Below are 16,479 nucleotides of genomic sequence, written 5' to 3'. Positions count from 1 at the left end.
GCTGTGACGTTTGCTCTGTGATGTGGGCTGTAATGATGCATTTGCTGTGACGTGTCCTCTGTGATGTGGGCTGTAATGATGCATGTGTTGTGATGTTGGCTATGTGATGTGGGCTTTTATGATGCATTTGCTGTGACGTTAGCTCTGTGGTGTGGGCTGTAATGATGCATTTGCTGTGACGTGTCCTCTGTGATGTGGGCTGTAATGATACATGTGTTGTGATGTTGGCTATGTGATGTGGGCTGTAATGATGCATATGTTGTGACGTTTCCTCTGTGATGTGGGCTGTAATGATGCATTTGATATGACGTTAGCTCTGTGGTGTGGGCTGTAATGATGCATTTGCTGTGACGTGTCCTCTGTGATGTGGGCTTTTATGATGCAATTGCTGTGACGTTAGCTCTGTGGTGTGGGCTGTATTGATGCATTGGCTGTGACCTTATCACTATGGTGTGGGCTATATTGATGGATTGGTTGTGACCTTATCACTGTGATGTGGGCTGTTATGATGCATTGGCTGTGACCTTATCACTGTGGTTTGGGCTGTAATGATGCATTGGCTGTGACCTTAGCTCTGTGGTGTGGGCTGTAATGATGCATTGGCTGTGACCTTATCACTGTGGTGTGGGCTGTAATAATGCATTGGCTCTGACCTTAGCTCTGTGGTGTGGGCTGTAATGATGCATTGGCTCTGACCTTAGCTCTGTGGTGTGGGCTGTATTGATGGATTGGTTGTGACCTTATCACTGTGGTGTGGGCTGTAATAATGCATTGGCTCTTGCCTTTAGCTTTGTGATGTGGGCTTTAAGGATGCATTTGCTGTGACGTTAGCTCTGTGATGTGGGCTGTTATGATGCATTTTCTGTGACGTTAGCTCTGTGATGTGGGTTGTTATGATGCATTTGCTGTGACGTTCGCTCTGTGGTGTGGGCTATAATGATGCATTTGATGTGACGTGAGCTCTGTGATGTGGGCTGTAATGATGCATTTACAGTGTCGTTAGCTCTGTGATGTGGGCTGTAATGATGCATATGTTGTGACGTGTCCTCTGTGATGTGGGCTGTTATGATGCATATGTTGTGATGTTTCCTCGTGATTTGGACTGTAATGATGCATGTGTTGTGATGTTGGCTATGTGATGTGGGCTGTAATGATGCATTTGCTGTGACGTTTGCTCTGTGATGTGGGCTGTAATGATGCATTTGCTGTGACGTTTGCTCTGTGATGTGGGCTGTTATGATGCATGTGTTGTGACGTTTGCTCTGTGATGTGGGCTGTTATGATGCATGTGCTGTGACGTTTGCTCTGTGATGTGGGCTGTAATGATGCATGTGTTGTGATGTTGGCTATGTGATGTGGGCTGTAATGATGCATTTGCTGTGACGTTTGCTCTGTGATGTGGGCTGTAATGATGCATTTGTTGTGATGTTGGCTATGTGATGTGGGCTGTAATGATGCATGTGTTGTGATGTTGGCTATGTGATGTGGGCTGTAATGATGCATGTATTGTAATGTTGGCTCTGAGATGTGGGCTGTAATGATGCATGTGTTGTGATGTTGGCTATGTGATGTGGACTGTAATGATGCATGTGCTGTGACGTTTGCTCTGTGATGTGGGCTGTAATGATGCATTTGCTGTGACGTTTGCTCTGTGATGTGGGCTGTAATGATGCATGTGTTGTGATGTTGGCTATGTGATGTGGGCTGTAATGATGCATGTGCTGTGACGTTTGCTCTGTGATGTGGGCTGTAATGATGCATGTGTTGTGATGTTGGCTATGTGATGTGGGCTGTAATGGTGCATGTTTTGTGATGTTGGCTATGTGATGTGGGCTGTAATGATGCATTTGCTGTGACGTTTGCTCTGTGATGTGGGCTGTAATGATGCATATGTTGTGACGTTTCCTCTGTGATGTGGGCTTTGAGGATGCATTTGCTGTGACGTTAGCTCTGTGATGTGGGCTGTTATGATGCATTTTCCGTGACGTTTCCTCTGTGATGTGGACTGTAATGATGCATGTGTTGTGATGTTGGCTATGTGATGTGGGCTGTAATGATGAATTTGCTGTGACGTGTCCTCTGTGATGTGGGCTGTAATGCTGCATTTGCAGTGTCGTTTGCTCTGTGATGTGGACTGTTATGATGCATATGTTGTGACGTTAGCTGTGTGACGTGGGCTGTAATGTGTGGTTCCGTGATGTGGGCAGTATTGATGTTATAGCGACGATGTTTTACCTATTTGCTTTTTGAACAGCTCCTCCTGAATAGCTTCTTTTTTACTGACTTTTTTCTTTGTCTTCATGGTAGCCAGGTATGCACCCTGTTAATATAATAAGATGATTGGTCAAACAATCCTGCGTCTTCACTTCTATGTACTCAATTACTCTCTGTGTTTCATGTATAGATAATGTGGTCAGGCTCCACTCATGTCGAGCACATACCTATACATGTGTATTGTTACCGGAATGCGTGCCGTGGGAGCCGACAGTGCCTCACTTGGGACATTTCTAATATTTTAATCAGAACGTTAAAACTTTATATACTTGTTCATATACGTTGAAGCAAAAATGCAATTCGTGTTTACAAGTTGAACGTCATTTGTTGTTTTACACAATTTATTATAACGACTTCAATTGTCGATTAATCATAAATTGGTCCTTAGTGACATGATATGAAAGATGATTATTAGTAATATTATTCAAGTAAATTCAAATTGAATATGTGCGAAATGAATCCTAACCTTATGGAATTAAAAGTGTTGTTGACGAATAGTGGGCGACTGTATTGCCACACGCAACAAGCGAACACAATATAGCACAATTATCTAAAACAAATTAATTGGAACACGAACGTTTTGTAAATGAGTACAACATTTTGTTATCTGTGTCTCAGCATATTATTTATATCATCTCTTCAAAAACATGAACACACCAAACAGACTGTTGTTTTTTGTTAGTTCGTGTTGTTTTACGTCCGTAGGCAAGAACCCCAAAGCTTTAAAAGAGATAGGTTACCCTCAGGGTGCCAACACGAGATTATTATTCATAAATGTCATAACTTAGTCAAGAATACGCCAAATATATTTTTACATGTATTTTGCCATATCGCCACATCGTCAACAGCATGCTTCGCTGCTAACGTGATGAGCCTCGACATAGCAGAATTCAGTCATGGTAGATTCGCATCTTTCAAATAATTGCAGAAGGACATTAAACGAGCACCATAGAATACTGCCTAAGGTCACAAATCCGAACACTTTTTGAGGTTTTTCACACTTATCTTGGAGTGTTTTTGTTGCAGTAAGTTAAAATTGCGTATGAAACATCTTTGGTTAATGTGACAACATCCGTCAAAGTACAGATTCACGATCTCATCAATTTTATGTCGAAAATCGTTCATTTTATGGACAGTTAATCACCCTTAAATTTATGCCATGGAGGGCACAAATACCGAACACTTTCAAAGCGAAAATACATGGTCATACAATTATAATTAATAAGTATGCTATATTAGATAAACACTTAGCTGCAAAGTTATTTATTGTTTCCGATGTTTTTTTAAAACATGCAATTCAACTGTAAAGCGTGATTTCTATTTATAAATAAATATCTTAAATGTAGGTCAACATAACTGCAAAACATAAAGATGAGCGTTCCCCCTCTGACGTCATTCCCCCATGTGCTACATTTTGATCTTTAAGCGTATAATTATTAAATGGCATTTTTTAGAAAAATACTTAACAAAACAAGATGAAACTTCGCAAGTGTGACCAAGGCAAGACTCTGTATTGATCTAGATCATCGAATAATCGACCACGGTAAACAAACGCGTGTTTTAGCCGGTGTTCGGGGTTTGTGCCCTGTTCGGAAATGTACCGTCAACCAGTAGTCAAACAGTATACTCAATGACTATGAGTCTACTGTATTTACTTATTTATCCACCCTTCTTATAGTATCGCCCTGTTATAACAAACAATGAACAGAAATAACAACAAGAGCAGCGTTTACGGCGGACACGAGGACAGGATACCTTGGGCTTTTTCTTAGTTCTAGTAGGTAAAACACCGTTTTCAGCGGATTCCTCCCGAGGATTTCCGGTTTGTGCCACAGCACGTGCTGCAGATGAGCGAGATGTACAAAGATGCTGGTACACTATTTTCGTTTTGAGTTTTGTTGTATTTGCATTCTTAAAAACTGTTGGACTGTTGTGCAAAATTACCTTCATGATATTTTTAGTTAGTAAATTCAAGAAAGAAATTGGAAATTTGGCTTGATGAAAAAAGCTAGAAAAATAAGCTGAAAATTAATCTTGTTGTTACACTTTAGAACCTACCAGACATTTGGACCCAATCAAATCTATGAATGTATTTTCCCGGAAATGTTTTACTTCCCACAAATGCTGCTAGTATATCTGAATAAAAGGAAAATGAGGTACGCGGCATATGGTTTTTAGTTAACATTAAAAGTATTTGAACAATAAATACCAAAAATCATGTTGTATTTAAAAAAGTGCTAAGTGCCATGCGATGATTACATTGTAGTTATCAAAACTTTGTATCGAAAAGAAAATATCACGGAAACATGCAAATTATGTCGAAAAAAAGATCAGGGACCGACTTCGGAATACCAACATTGTATACAAAGGATAACAATACTTTTTTTAAACCAACTTTCCTGGTTGTTTTCTACTTAGACCGCACGCTTTATTCGCTTTAAAACGTATGAATTCACAAGACATTTCGAATGCGCGACGGGCATCGCGGTTAGCTGATACTGGTTTCTTTTCGGATAAAAGAGAAAGAGGGTACCAGTCTATCAATACAGAGCATTGAAGGAAAAATTTCAATGCGTACTTTTCCAATATGTTCATATTCTTATTGCATATAATCTGACCGTATGCAAGAACATTCACGTAGTTAACCCGATTAACTCACTCGCTACGTATGCATTTCTTGTGCTTCATTAAAAGAACATACAGTTAGCTTGAATTGTTAGGAGAACTATTTTTGTTGGATGTTATCATTGTAATCAGTTCTGGTACTACTGATTATTCAAATTCGGTAACGGCAATCCAATCAAACTACAGCGTTTGAATAAATTACGTCAGTGAACCCTCAGATGCGGCTTGAGAATGAAGATAGCGCGTTTACGGCTATGAACTAGGCCACAAGTGCCCTAGTCCAAAAATGACCGCGTCTACCTGAAATGACGATTAGTGTATACTCGTAAAATAAGTACCATTTTTTGTCCTGTGACATTTAATAGTTGTTTTCGTGTTAGCAATTTGTTAATTTTGCTTAAACATAAAATATGTTGTTCTTATTTTGCTCAATAAAGTGAATTCTGTAGCTTCTGACTTCGTTTCGCTGTAGTAGCCTCCCTTTACTTCATTACACAACACTACGTAACACAATCGAATTCATACGCGCATTTGACAGATGGCGGTAATTTTAAATTAAATTGAAACCGAAAAGCAAAATGGAATTCTTGAATAGGCAGGTATATAATAATTGGAATATTACGATAAAACGATTTTCTGGTGACCTGCCTCACGTCTCGTCCGGTGAGTAAACATATATCCGTGATACGTGTTTACACACCGAACTCGACGTGATACAGGTCACCAGAAAAGCGTCCTATCATGATGTCCTCTATTTACGCCGAACTAGACAAATACAGGACGATTTTTCTATATACTGCGAGGCAATACAATATTGACTAAATGATGATAAGTGGTTACTATTATTCACACAAAAGACCTTATCGTAAATGCATAGCATGCATTATTTTATCATTAGGGGTCAAAACATCACATGCACCACTACGTCAAACATAGATAAAGGTGTAAACACGCTGGGGGCGCTTTCTTTAACTTTTTTTTAGATAAAAATGCGTATATAAAGGAGTTCCAGCGCAGTTTGGATCACTTCTCGATTAGTATTCCATCCTTGGATTAAAATTGTCGTGGACAAACAGGTATTTCTCTATTTTTGTTTTATTGTTATATTGATTAATGTTTCATTTAATTTGTTCAGTGTTTGTATGATTGCATATATATGTATTGATATAACATAACATAACATAAATTTTATTAGCATTAATGTTGTGACAACATCATAGCTATACACAAATTACATACAATGAAATACAGACACAGACGTTTAATGAATTTGTGCATTTGTCATACATTTATCTAATTGCTGCAGTACTACAGACACTGGTCCGTAACCATTCCAAGGCGTTAAAAATTGTTGTTCGGAACAATTAGTGCAACCATTATCTCCATCAATTCTTTGCGCCACTTAGACTTTCGCAAGTGTTTTTGTACTGGGCAAAAGGAGGATCACTAGCAAGATTAGAATAAAGTAAATACGTTTATGTATAAAACTAACGCACCACAAAGAAATAAAACACAATCTAAATCTAAACCAAACGGAATAAAAACGTTATCGTCGCTTAGCCACAATATAATGGGTTGTCTTTGAAAATATTTTCTATTGTAATATTTACGATAAAACGAGGATCCTAATGCATTACCTTTTTAAGTTAGATACAGCATTTCAGTACTGTTCTGAACTACAATGTACCAAATAAAACATTTATAAAGTATGTATTAAGTGTTTATAGCATTATGCATTTCTGTGATAAGATTTGAAATCCACAAGGGCTTGTACCATACACTGAACAACATTTCTAACTGGACCTTACAAGAAAGCTTTTCATTTTGCAAAATAACTTTAACCATGAGACCATAAAATGAATTCAAAATAAAACGTAAAAAAAGAAGCAAAAATGCCAAAGTCAACCATCAATGATTTATCTTTTCAACTGTAAATATCTGCACACAGTAACTTTTAAATTAAGTCATAAAATGGTTGTATTTTACACTGAGAATTCAGTTGAAGGCTGTTATATTTACATTTCGGTGGCTTTGACGTCGCCGTAGTGACGTCGAACAGACTACATACAGTTGACCATGACTAAAATACCGTAACAAGAAATTTGCATAAATTTAATTGAAACATATGACGCAATAACAGCAAGAAATAAAAACCTTCTTTAACCCTTTATTATTTAATTTCCAGCTGTGTTCAATGAAAAACTGAGTAAAACCGACAATCATAGACATTCTTTGTGACGCTCTTCTTGCGTCCATTGCTTTTTTAATTTATTTAATTTTCAGGTCATCTATAGTATATATACTATATATAAATAGTTTTGTCAAAAACAAATTAATTCTTTATATAAAGGCCGTCATCGCACGCGTTACACGTGCGCTTCTTCGAATGCAACATAAAATACATTGCTCATGCTTAAAAATCATCGTGGGTATACGTTTAAGAAACTTTAAATTTGCCCTTTGTTTTAGGTAGTTCTGGTAAAGGGAGCTTTGTTTTTGTGTATATGAATAACTTAAAATGGAACATTGCTTTTCTACCAAGTGAATTGAAACTTAATATTGATTCATCAATCAAACCGCCAGTGGACTGACGTACACGTGTGCTTCAGTGGATAAAGCCCGGAAATCGTCCTTTGAGGAATGTGTTTAAATATATTTATCCATTTGGGTATACTAATTTTGTTTGTATGTACTTCATTCCACTTTTATAATAGGAAAACTTGTTTTAAGGGCTTTCCGCAATGCGAAAGTTGGTGGGGAAGCCTAAAAATAAAAAAAACAAAACATGTTTTAAAAGTTCATGTTTTATTTAGTCTTGAGGAACAATAGTTTTAGGCAGTAAAAAATGAAGAGTTGATCAAGTTTTAGAAAGAAGATTTTATCAGATATGGGTAGAAAATCATTGCATTTCTATTAAAAGTTTGTCGACAATTAAACTGAGTTAACATACACAGACTACAATGTTTTGTGAGTTCTTATGATATCTTTTCAAATAAGAAAGTTATTCAATAAAATAATGACTAATAGTGTATGAAGTTCAATTTCAGGTTACAAAAAAGCAAATACATTTCTTAAAATAGCATCAATCACAACATCGCCTCTAGGCATTGCTAATTGGGTAGTACTGACACAAAACACATACTACTGTTGTACACAATTTTTTTTGGAAAATGCTAATGCCTTTTTTTATGAAAAATCGAGAAAAAAACTTTCGTAAAATTTGCCCAACTCATTATTACATCTACACATGTTGCAACGGGTATATGTGTTATGCTTACAAAATATTGAACCTCAAAACTAAATAAAAATAAAATAAAAAGAAAATGGTTAGGACGTTCAAGCGAGTTTTGTACTGTGAAAGCCCTTTAAAAGCCGAATGCATGAATAATACTCAAAAGACGGCACAGTAAATTATAAACTTGCAATATTGTTGTCACAGATTACAAATCATAACATTCATCAATGATTAAAAAAACTAAATTTAAAATGTTTTGAATATACGATCCAAATAAGGGGTAAGATGAACTAATTTCTTCTTATCTTACAGTTACGGTTAAACTTTTCTTAACTAAGCATATTCATTTTGAATGGTAAGAAAAACAAGCTTTTACAGACATCATATTTATATGGTGTGTATGGCGAACTTATTATTGTAATTTGTGTGAATAGTTTTAATACTCTGTTTTCATTCAAAATGATATTTATTTTTTTAACAAGATTGCATTACAATTTCGTTTTCTATCCTAGACACCATCAACATACAACAATGAAGACGGCTGTATTGTTTCTGGCTTTGATGCCATTCGTGTTCTCGGCTCATGTTGTGCAGGACAGATTCATTGAATCTCTACTCGGCGGATACGATAGTAAGCCCATGCCATTTTGTAATTATGTTAAGTGTCCATGTGCGCCCAAGTTTTGTGCTCCGTGAACAAAACATATTTGATAAAGCTTATTTTCGATAAAGGTCCACAGACGCTCGATACAAATGAAAAACAGTGGTATACGGTAAGCGCTAAGTGATCCTGAACAATCATTTTGCCATTCGACATTGTGCTGCTGGTATAACAAATATTGTTCTTTAGTTCATTGTTACTTCTTTTCGTTTATTTCTATGTTTGTTTCTGTTGGGAGTGGTCATTATCTTTTCCAATAAGATAAAAAAAGATCCTTAAGTGGTATGCATTGTTTGACACGCATTAGTTGACACGAAAACATTTTCTCATCAATGTCTAAGCCAATTAGGAGTCGTCACCTGGCTCGAGATTTTAGAATTTTATTATTTAGAAATATTCGAAATACGCAAACTTTGAGAGTTTGACAATGATGAAGCGGGATATTTATTTTGTTTAATGTTTCCTTGCATTTTATTTGAGCGACTTTATTTTCGTTTTTTCTTGAAATGGTTTTTTTGTTGTTTTTTTCTGAATATGTAGCTTGGTTTCGCGACCTACGGTTGACTCTGAACTAATATAAAATAAGATCCGTATGACCTTATGGTTTAATGATTATATATAAATCATTTAGCCAATTTAAAACAATTTAGCTTAAATAGACGTCATGGTAAACTTCTGTGTCAAACAACTTCTTATCGCAAACCACTCAAACTTTGCTTGAGTGGTCTCTATCAGACCCCTTCGTTCTAAGTGGGTCCATGCAGAATCATGATCGTCATGGCACCGAAAGAGAAAAAATATTATTTTTGAAATAGGCTGATCAAAATTCTAAACAATCTAAACAAAAATGTTTTTTTTGGTGGTCTACCAAATTCATTCAAGCCTTGTTTGTTCGTTCGTTTTATAACACGGTCGCAAGGTGGCGGGTCTGTTTTTATATTGCATTACATAAGTGCAAGTTTAAAACAGTTTTTACTCTGAAACCTTTAGAAAGTTTTTGAAATAGTTCTACAAACACGTTCTTGTGTGTGACCAATTCAACGTGTGTTTTGTGTGACCCTAAACCGAATTCCTTCAATTCATGTTATGAAGGAATTAAGGCGATAAAGGAATAAAACAAAAAGAACTTTTCTTTAAAAAAAGTTTGGATGCTAAAGAATTAAAAATTAGACACTGTTTACTGTTGTGCAAACATAATTCAATTGGGTACTTAGATAACCTGGGCCGAAACATTTTGACCTGTTGAATATTGAACTTTTAGGTACCTGATAGGTCTTCTCAGTCAATATTATTGCATTGACCATCTTGCATATGGACTGTCAAGGCCTATCAATAACTAAAGAATTTACAATGCAAGACGGCCTTTTTAACATTATTGAAGCCCTAGCAATAAACAATTAGACATTTCAATTGGAAAAACAACATCATCATAACAGGCACGGCATAAGTTTCAAAAATGTTACAGCGGACTTTTGAAAATCTCGAAAACAAAGTGAACGTTTAAACTGTTTCTGAATTTTAACATGTTTCAGCAGTTGGGAAACGCAAATGTGACGTTATGTTTGTTTCTTAAACTTCCGATCTGAAATTGTACTTATTGAGAGCCGGTATGAAATGATGATTTAAATGTAATAACACTTCCTATATTGTTCAGTATTAGACTTGGGCAAGCAGCTCCTCGGCCAATTTGGTACTGACGAAACCGAGGCGCAATGTGAATCCGAGATATGCCCTCCTATCATCGGCAAAATTGACGGACACAACCCCCTCATCACAGGCCTTGTGTGTGCTGCTGCCTGCAAAGAGTGAGTTCAGTCATTTTACTCCCGCACGCTCTATAAGAAAACTTTAAGTCAGCAAATTTAGGTACGAATACTACCGGTCATAAAGGTTTCGATTTGAACATTTTAAAAAAGGGAAAAAAATTCAAGTTAATTTAAAAATAAAAGAAGCCTTTTTAAATAGGTAGCAACAACATTTCCATATGTTTTCTTATTCCGTGTGTTTTGTGCGATGTTTTGCCAAAACATCTGTACGGAGCATGTTGTCCGCCGTTACAGGACAAAGGAATGGGTACTAATGACGTTTTAATTGGTAGGTGTATACTCTGATACCTTATGAACATTTATTTACAAATCACGAATTTGAACAGTTTACATGATTTTTACGGTCAAAAGTAACAAGAAAACTATCTATTTTACCAGTGCTGCTGATAAGTCGAACACCACAAAGCAAAGCGATTTTCCGCTCTATATGTGTTACAGAAATGTAGTACCAAGAAGATTTGAAAACAAATGCTACGCTTGATCGTTTTAATTCCGTTTAATAGTAAAATATATCCTGAATTATTTTTCAGTATTTATGCGAAAACTACAGAAACAAGCTCCATATGTCAGTAATCCTCGCAACATCAGCAGTAAAATATAATTGAATTGTGCTTCCTTTGAATGTGACGTCACACTTGCTTTGATAATGTCATACATTTTAATATGGTTATGAAGTCGTTTTCTGTTTAAATATATAGCACCGTCCGTCTAACAATGCTTTACAGGAAAGAGAGAAAAATTATCACGTTTTCCTCTTATGATTAAAAAGAAAAATGAACTGACTTTTTCTAATAAATCTTTGTAGTAAAAACAAAATCAAAAATAATCATATGCATTGCTAAAATATTACAAATTAAGGCATCTAAAATGATTGAAAATATTCGGTGTGTGATATTAATTGGCACATGTCTGTTTTGACACTAAAGCGGCGGTATTCTAAAAGATAAACGCGATTTAAATAGGATGCTTTTCGCGAAATTGTTTTTTGCATTCAAACGCTTTAATGCAAGTTCAAGTTTGTTGCAAGTATGTCTCTCTTACGAGTGAAAGGGAGACATACTGCATTTATCATTCTTCCCATTCTTATTCCCTTCTTGTTCTTTTGTTGTTGTTGTTGTTGTTGTTGTTGTTGTTGTTGTTGTTCTATAACTTGGTATATCTGTATTTAAGATTTATCAACCTTTTTCAGTTGTTTTAATAATGTAAATTTGTTGTGATACTTGCACAAAAACACTTGGCAATCACAATCATTGACGTTCATTTAAATTTCAGCATAGTTGAATGAACCAATTCGTTGAATTTCGGTGTAAAATCAAAATGCATTTCACTCGTTTTCACAATATTGCTATCGAAAATATCTCGGTGAAATTAACATCGACCTTACACTGACATTCCAAATATATACTCTATTTATTACCACTTTATGATCAAACGAAACAAAGGATACTCTCCTCTAGCAGTCGACTAGCTGTAGAACGAATTTTTAACTATATTATTATTATAATAATGTTATATAATACTTCATCTTTTGTAGGGCTCAAGTTCTTGCAAAAGCCTACATTTCAACTGCTGCACCAATATCGACACCTTCTGCAGGGAAATAGAGGTTCACACCAGCGCAGCAAATCTATTTCAATGTGACTATGATAATCCTGAGCATCGGTCAATAAATGTTCAAGAATTGAAGAATTTTTTACAGCTTTTAGGGGCATGCAGTATGTAATGCAGCTTGTGCAAGTTTATGGTTACAATTATGTTAAAACGAATATTAAAAAAAAAACTTAAGAAGTATTTTTTACACTTTGATACATTGATTCTATTCTGAACTTAATTCAGATAGAATAAAAAGTTTTCGGACTTTCTGCGGAGGCCAAAGACACAGTTATCAAACTATTGTATTCTAATGTTAAAGCTTAATGCTACATACAGCGGTCCTTCAAATAAGTTTAGTCATTTTAAGTGAATTATGTGTTCTGAATTTTAACCGTGCAAGTGTTGATACAATGAATCATTGTGGTTACACTATTTAAGCTGAAAACTTTCGAATAAACGTCTTGGTAAATCGGGCAGGTACAAGCTGTCGTAATAGATCAAACTTGAGTAGCAAACTTTGCCGCTGAGAAAGCGTTAAAATCGTATGAAACCTAGTTATATCGTAGATAAATCGTATTTTTGATTGAATATGCACATGCGTCGAACTGCCTTTTGAAAGAAAAATGTGTAATAATTTAATTAATTGTGATAACAAGGTGAACGGTATGATATAATATCCCACGTACATGTAATAGTTTTTGCTTACATATCGTGTTATAAATAATTTGATGTAAAAATTACATGACCCAATGTCTAAGAACCAGTGGCAATGACATTACATAAACATTATGACATAAAGTTGATAACTTAAAACATGATTTTGACATGGTTATTGGCACATGTATTGTGCAAAATATTGTTATGATTTTTTATCTGTGAAAACAAATCTGAACAAATCTGTTCGTATACCTTATGCGTGTTGGCCGAACAATTTTCCCGAAAACATTTTTCCTTCCATTAAAGGTATACTTCAAAATGAAAGCAGGACTTTACTCGTATTTCTTATGATAATATAATAACAACAATCAGAAATCGTTCGTTCGATGGATATACCGAATATTAGAAAACACTATCCATATGCTCGAGCCCTGACCATCGAAACGTCAAAAAAAGCAATGTTGCCATTGACAACACAATAAAATGTTATTATATGTCTCTGACAAACCCCGGAACACCGAAACAGTTACATAATTGAACACCCCTTATGGTATTTGGTTGAAATTATTTTGAGACGGGAGAATCGAAGTTATAATTATTCAGGATTATCATTCTACATTACACAATATGTAAGAGGAAAAGTTAGCGAGTTGAATTCAAGGGAGACCATTTGTACGGCTGTTTGTATGTATCCCCCTCCCCCCAAGGAAGAGAGTGTGTGGTGTTGATAGTCAAAATCGAATGATCATCATTATTCCGTGAAATCAGTGGTTTTAAGTATATGAATTGTTATCCATTTAATGAACAAATGCTTTACATACTTCTTCTTTTGATGTGGGTATTTTTTAGCAAATGCCTGATGTTGAATTCGGTAATGCATACTCCGTAACATTTTGTAAGTTTATTGGCGGTATATGAGCGAAATGTAAAAGAGACAATAGTTTTTCGATTACGACATGGTTATTGAATTGTAATTGAATGTACATATTGATCTTTAATATGATCATAAAGGTACATATAAGCAGTATTGAAATGGATTAGGCTGTAAATAAGTTACGAATCGTTGTTGAAATGGACCTGTTTCGTAATCGAAATCGCCAGTGCTGACACCGTTCTGTATACAGAATATCAGCCGTACGGATGATCTCCCTTGAATTCAAGTCGCCAACTTTTCCTCTTAAAACATCGTTGACATCCAATAAGTATGCATATCAAAGACAACAGAGGGGGGAAATGCATCATTATAGGACGAAGCAACAATCAGTGAGATGTTTACCAACGGAAAATGTCAATTCGTTACAAAAACATACATTGCCTCTTCTTTTAATTATATTGTTTACCGATAAAAACCGACAGAAAACAGGAGTGGTTCAGAGTGAGGAATAGGAAAGATATAATCAGCCCAAAAATCTAAAACATTTATTTTGTTTTTGTTCAAGCAAGTATAGACAAACAAGCGGACGGGTAATGTATTATATATTCCAATACAAGTGGGAAAGCTGTTAGTCGCTTGCAGTGAAATAAAGGAATGAACTGGTTATTGAGCCCAGTCAATATTTATATTAAAAACTACAGAAACAAGCTCAGCAGTCAAAAATACATAAACCCCGTTAAATGGTACAGGGTAAACGCAAAAGATATATAACACAAACACAAAAAAACACAAACAAGACACATTGAACAAGTCTGGACTGGCTTTCCAGTTGAGACATAACATATCTGATATTTAGTAAAATAAATCATAAATCATTAAAAACACGATTCGTTAAATGACGTTTATTTTTATAGGCCTGTAGTGCCAAATTTTAAATTATGTGTTAATGTTTAAATGCTTCTACACAAACAGTATACTTCTATCGACAGTACACTATTTTCTAGTATACAGTCACACCCAGTACACAAAAATACTACACAAAGTCCATATAATATGTACATATCAAAGCTGTAACTTAATAAGGAAAACATCTTCACTGACATATTTGGAATATAACTTACTTTTAAGAAAATGAATCATTCGTACAGTTTAGAAATGCATGTAATTGTACATTTCAACTAAAATTCAGAGATATGTAAAACTCATGTGTAAATTTTGAGCGAGCTGTTTAGTTCCAAAAACTAATTGAACTGCTTTCAAACAAATCTGGGGGCTAGTGCATGTTTCCTGTTTGGATAAAACATCTGACTTTTAAAATCAGTATCTATTATCATTTAAAATTCACAATTAGCAGAAATAGCATGTGAAAGCTTACCTGTTGTAAGCATAAATATTGCCATATCGCGTTGTTTACGTCTCGCTAGGGCTACTATATCCGGTGTACGATTATCCACCGTGATAGTAAATTGACCTTTTCGCAGGCAAGATAACTCTGATGTCTAGCCCTTCACGACCCCAACACCATAAATGGTTGGAAATCTCAAATTGGGTACTAAACATTAAATATCGTTAGACGTTTCTAACAAGAAAAATAAAATGTGAACAAAACGTAGATCAAGTAGATCAAGCATGTTCAGCCTGTTTTTTTTGAAGACATAAACCATGCAGCTTCAAAACCTATGAAGATGAAAAGTAGCCAATTGTCTGAGATGGTATAACCATGCATTGATTCACTGTCATGTGTTAATCAGAATAAATAAGCCATGTTTCAATGAGAAGGCACTTCCGAATTGGTGTAATTTGCACTCCATACCAATGACATCACGGAGTTAAGAGGTAAGCGTCAAATGACACTGATTTTCACTTTGCCATTCGGCACTGTGCCGCTGGTATCACAATGATTGTAAACTTATCAGCCAATAAAAAAACATAGCAGTTGATACAGGTAACGTGTTTTTGTTGTGAGCAATCATCATGGCAAGCATATTTTTCGCAGCTAGATAAAAAAATGTCCTTGATTGGTATGCATAATTTCATTTTTTTTTTTTTGTTCAAAATTGCATCCTGTTTTTCGAATATTTAGCTAAGTCTCGCCAAGTAAGGTTGACGCTTAACTGAAATATCAAAACAGTTTAGCCTAATAATAATATGTTTTGTAATTTTTGAATTATATCATGAAATGTAGTGTTTTAGAGTTGCATTTATTGATCTAAGTTTGATTGCCAGTGAAGTGTATTCCAAAGATTTAAGTCATAAAGTTTAACTGCTGAATAAAATAACTATGCGATCAGCTTGCAGCGGACTTAAACGTACCACTTTTTGAGTATGTAAACCTTCCAAATACATCTAAGGTCGTTTTCGATAAATATGGCCGAGGAGTTCCGAATTCTTAAACTACACAAGCTTTACTTGTGGTCCTCTATCAGACTCCTTCTAAGTGAGTCCATGCAGAATCCTGATCGTCATGGCAAACGAAGGTACAACGAATGGAAATCTTATGTGTAATGGGTTGGTCTGTATAATTTAAACAAAAATGTTATTTGGTACTTTTCTAAATTTGTTCAACCCTTAAGAAAACTTTAGGAATATTCTCTTCAGATATCTCTATTCATAGAAATATATATTTTTTTCCCTATTTTAAGTTCCTTCAAGCCGTTTCCGTATATTTTAAAACATGGCCGCCAGATCTCGGGGATGGTTTCCTTATATGGCTAAAATAGTGGAATATTTGAAA

General features: G+C 35.3%; 1 protein-coding gene across 1 annotated transcript; it reads left to right on the top strand.

The window, feature by feature from the left end:
• Window positions 1–5,892: 5,892 nt before the first annotated feature.
• Window positions 5,893–12,310, top strand: LOC128223311 (uncharacterized). Its single transcript, XM_052932592.1, has 4 exons — window positions 5,893–5,975; window positions 8,647–8,765; window positions 10,450–10,600; window positions 12,156–12,310. The coding sequence occupies exons 2-4, from the start codon at window positions 8,666–8,668 to the stop codon at window positions 12,223–12,225; spliced, it is 321 nt and encodes a 106-aa protein (XP_052788552.1). The 5' UTR covers window positions 5,893–5,975; window positions 8,647–8,665; the 3' UTR covers window positions 12,226–12,310.
• The last annotated feature ends 4,169 nt before the right edge of the window (window positions 12,311–16,479 follow it).

Source organism: Mya arenaria, chromosome 2 (assembly GCF_026914265.1).
Source record: "Mya arenaria isolate MELC-2E11 chromosome 2, ASM2691426v1".
NCBI lineage: Eukaryota > Metazoa > Mollusca > Bivalvia > Myida > Myidae > Mya > Mya arenaria.
Note: the sequence above shows the minus strand (reverse complement) of the source record. Positions and strands in the feature narration are given on the sequence as shown.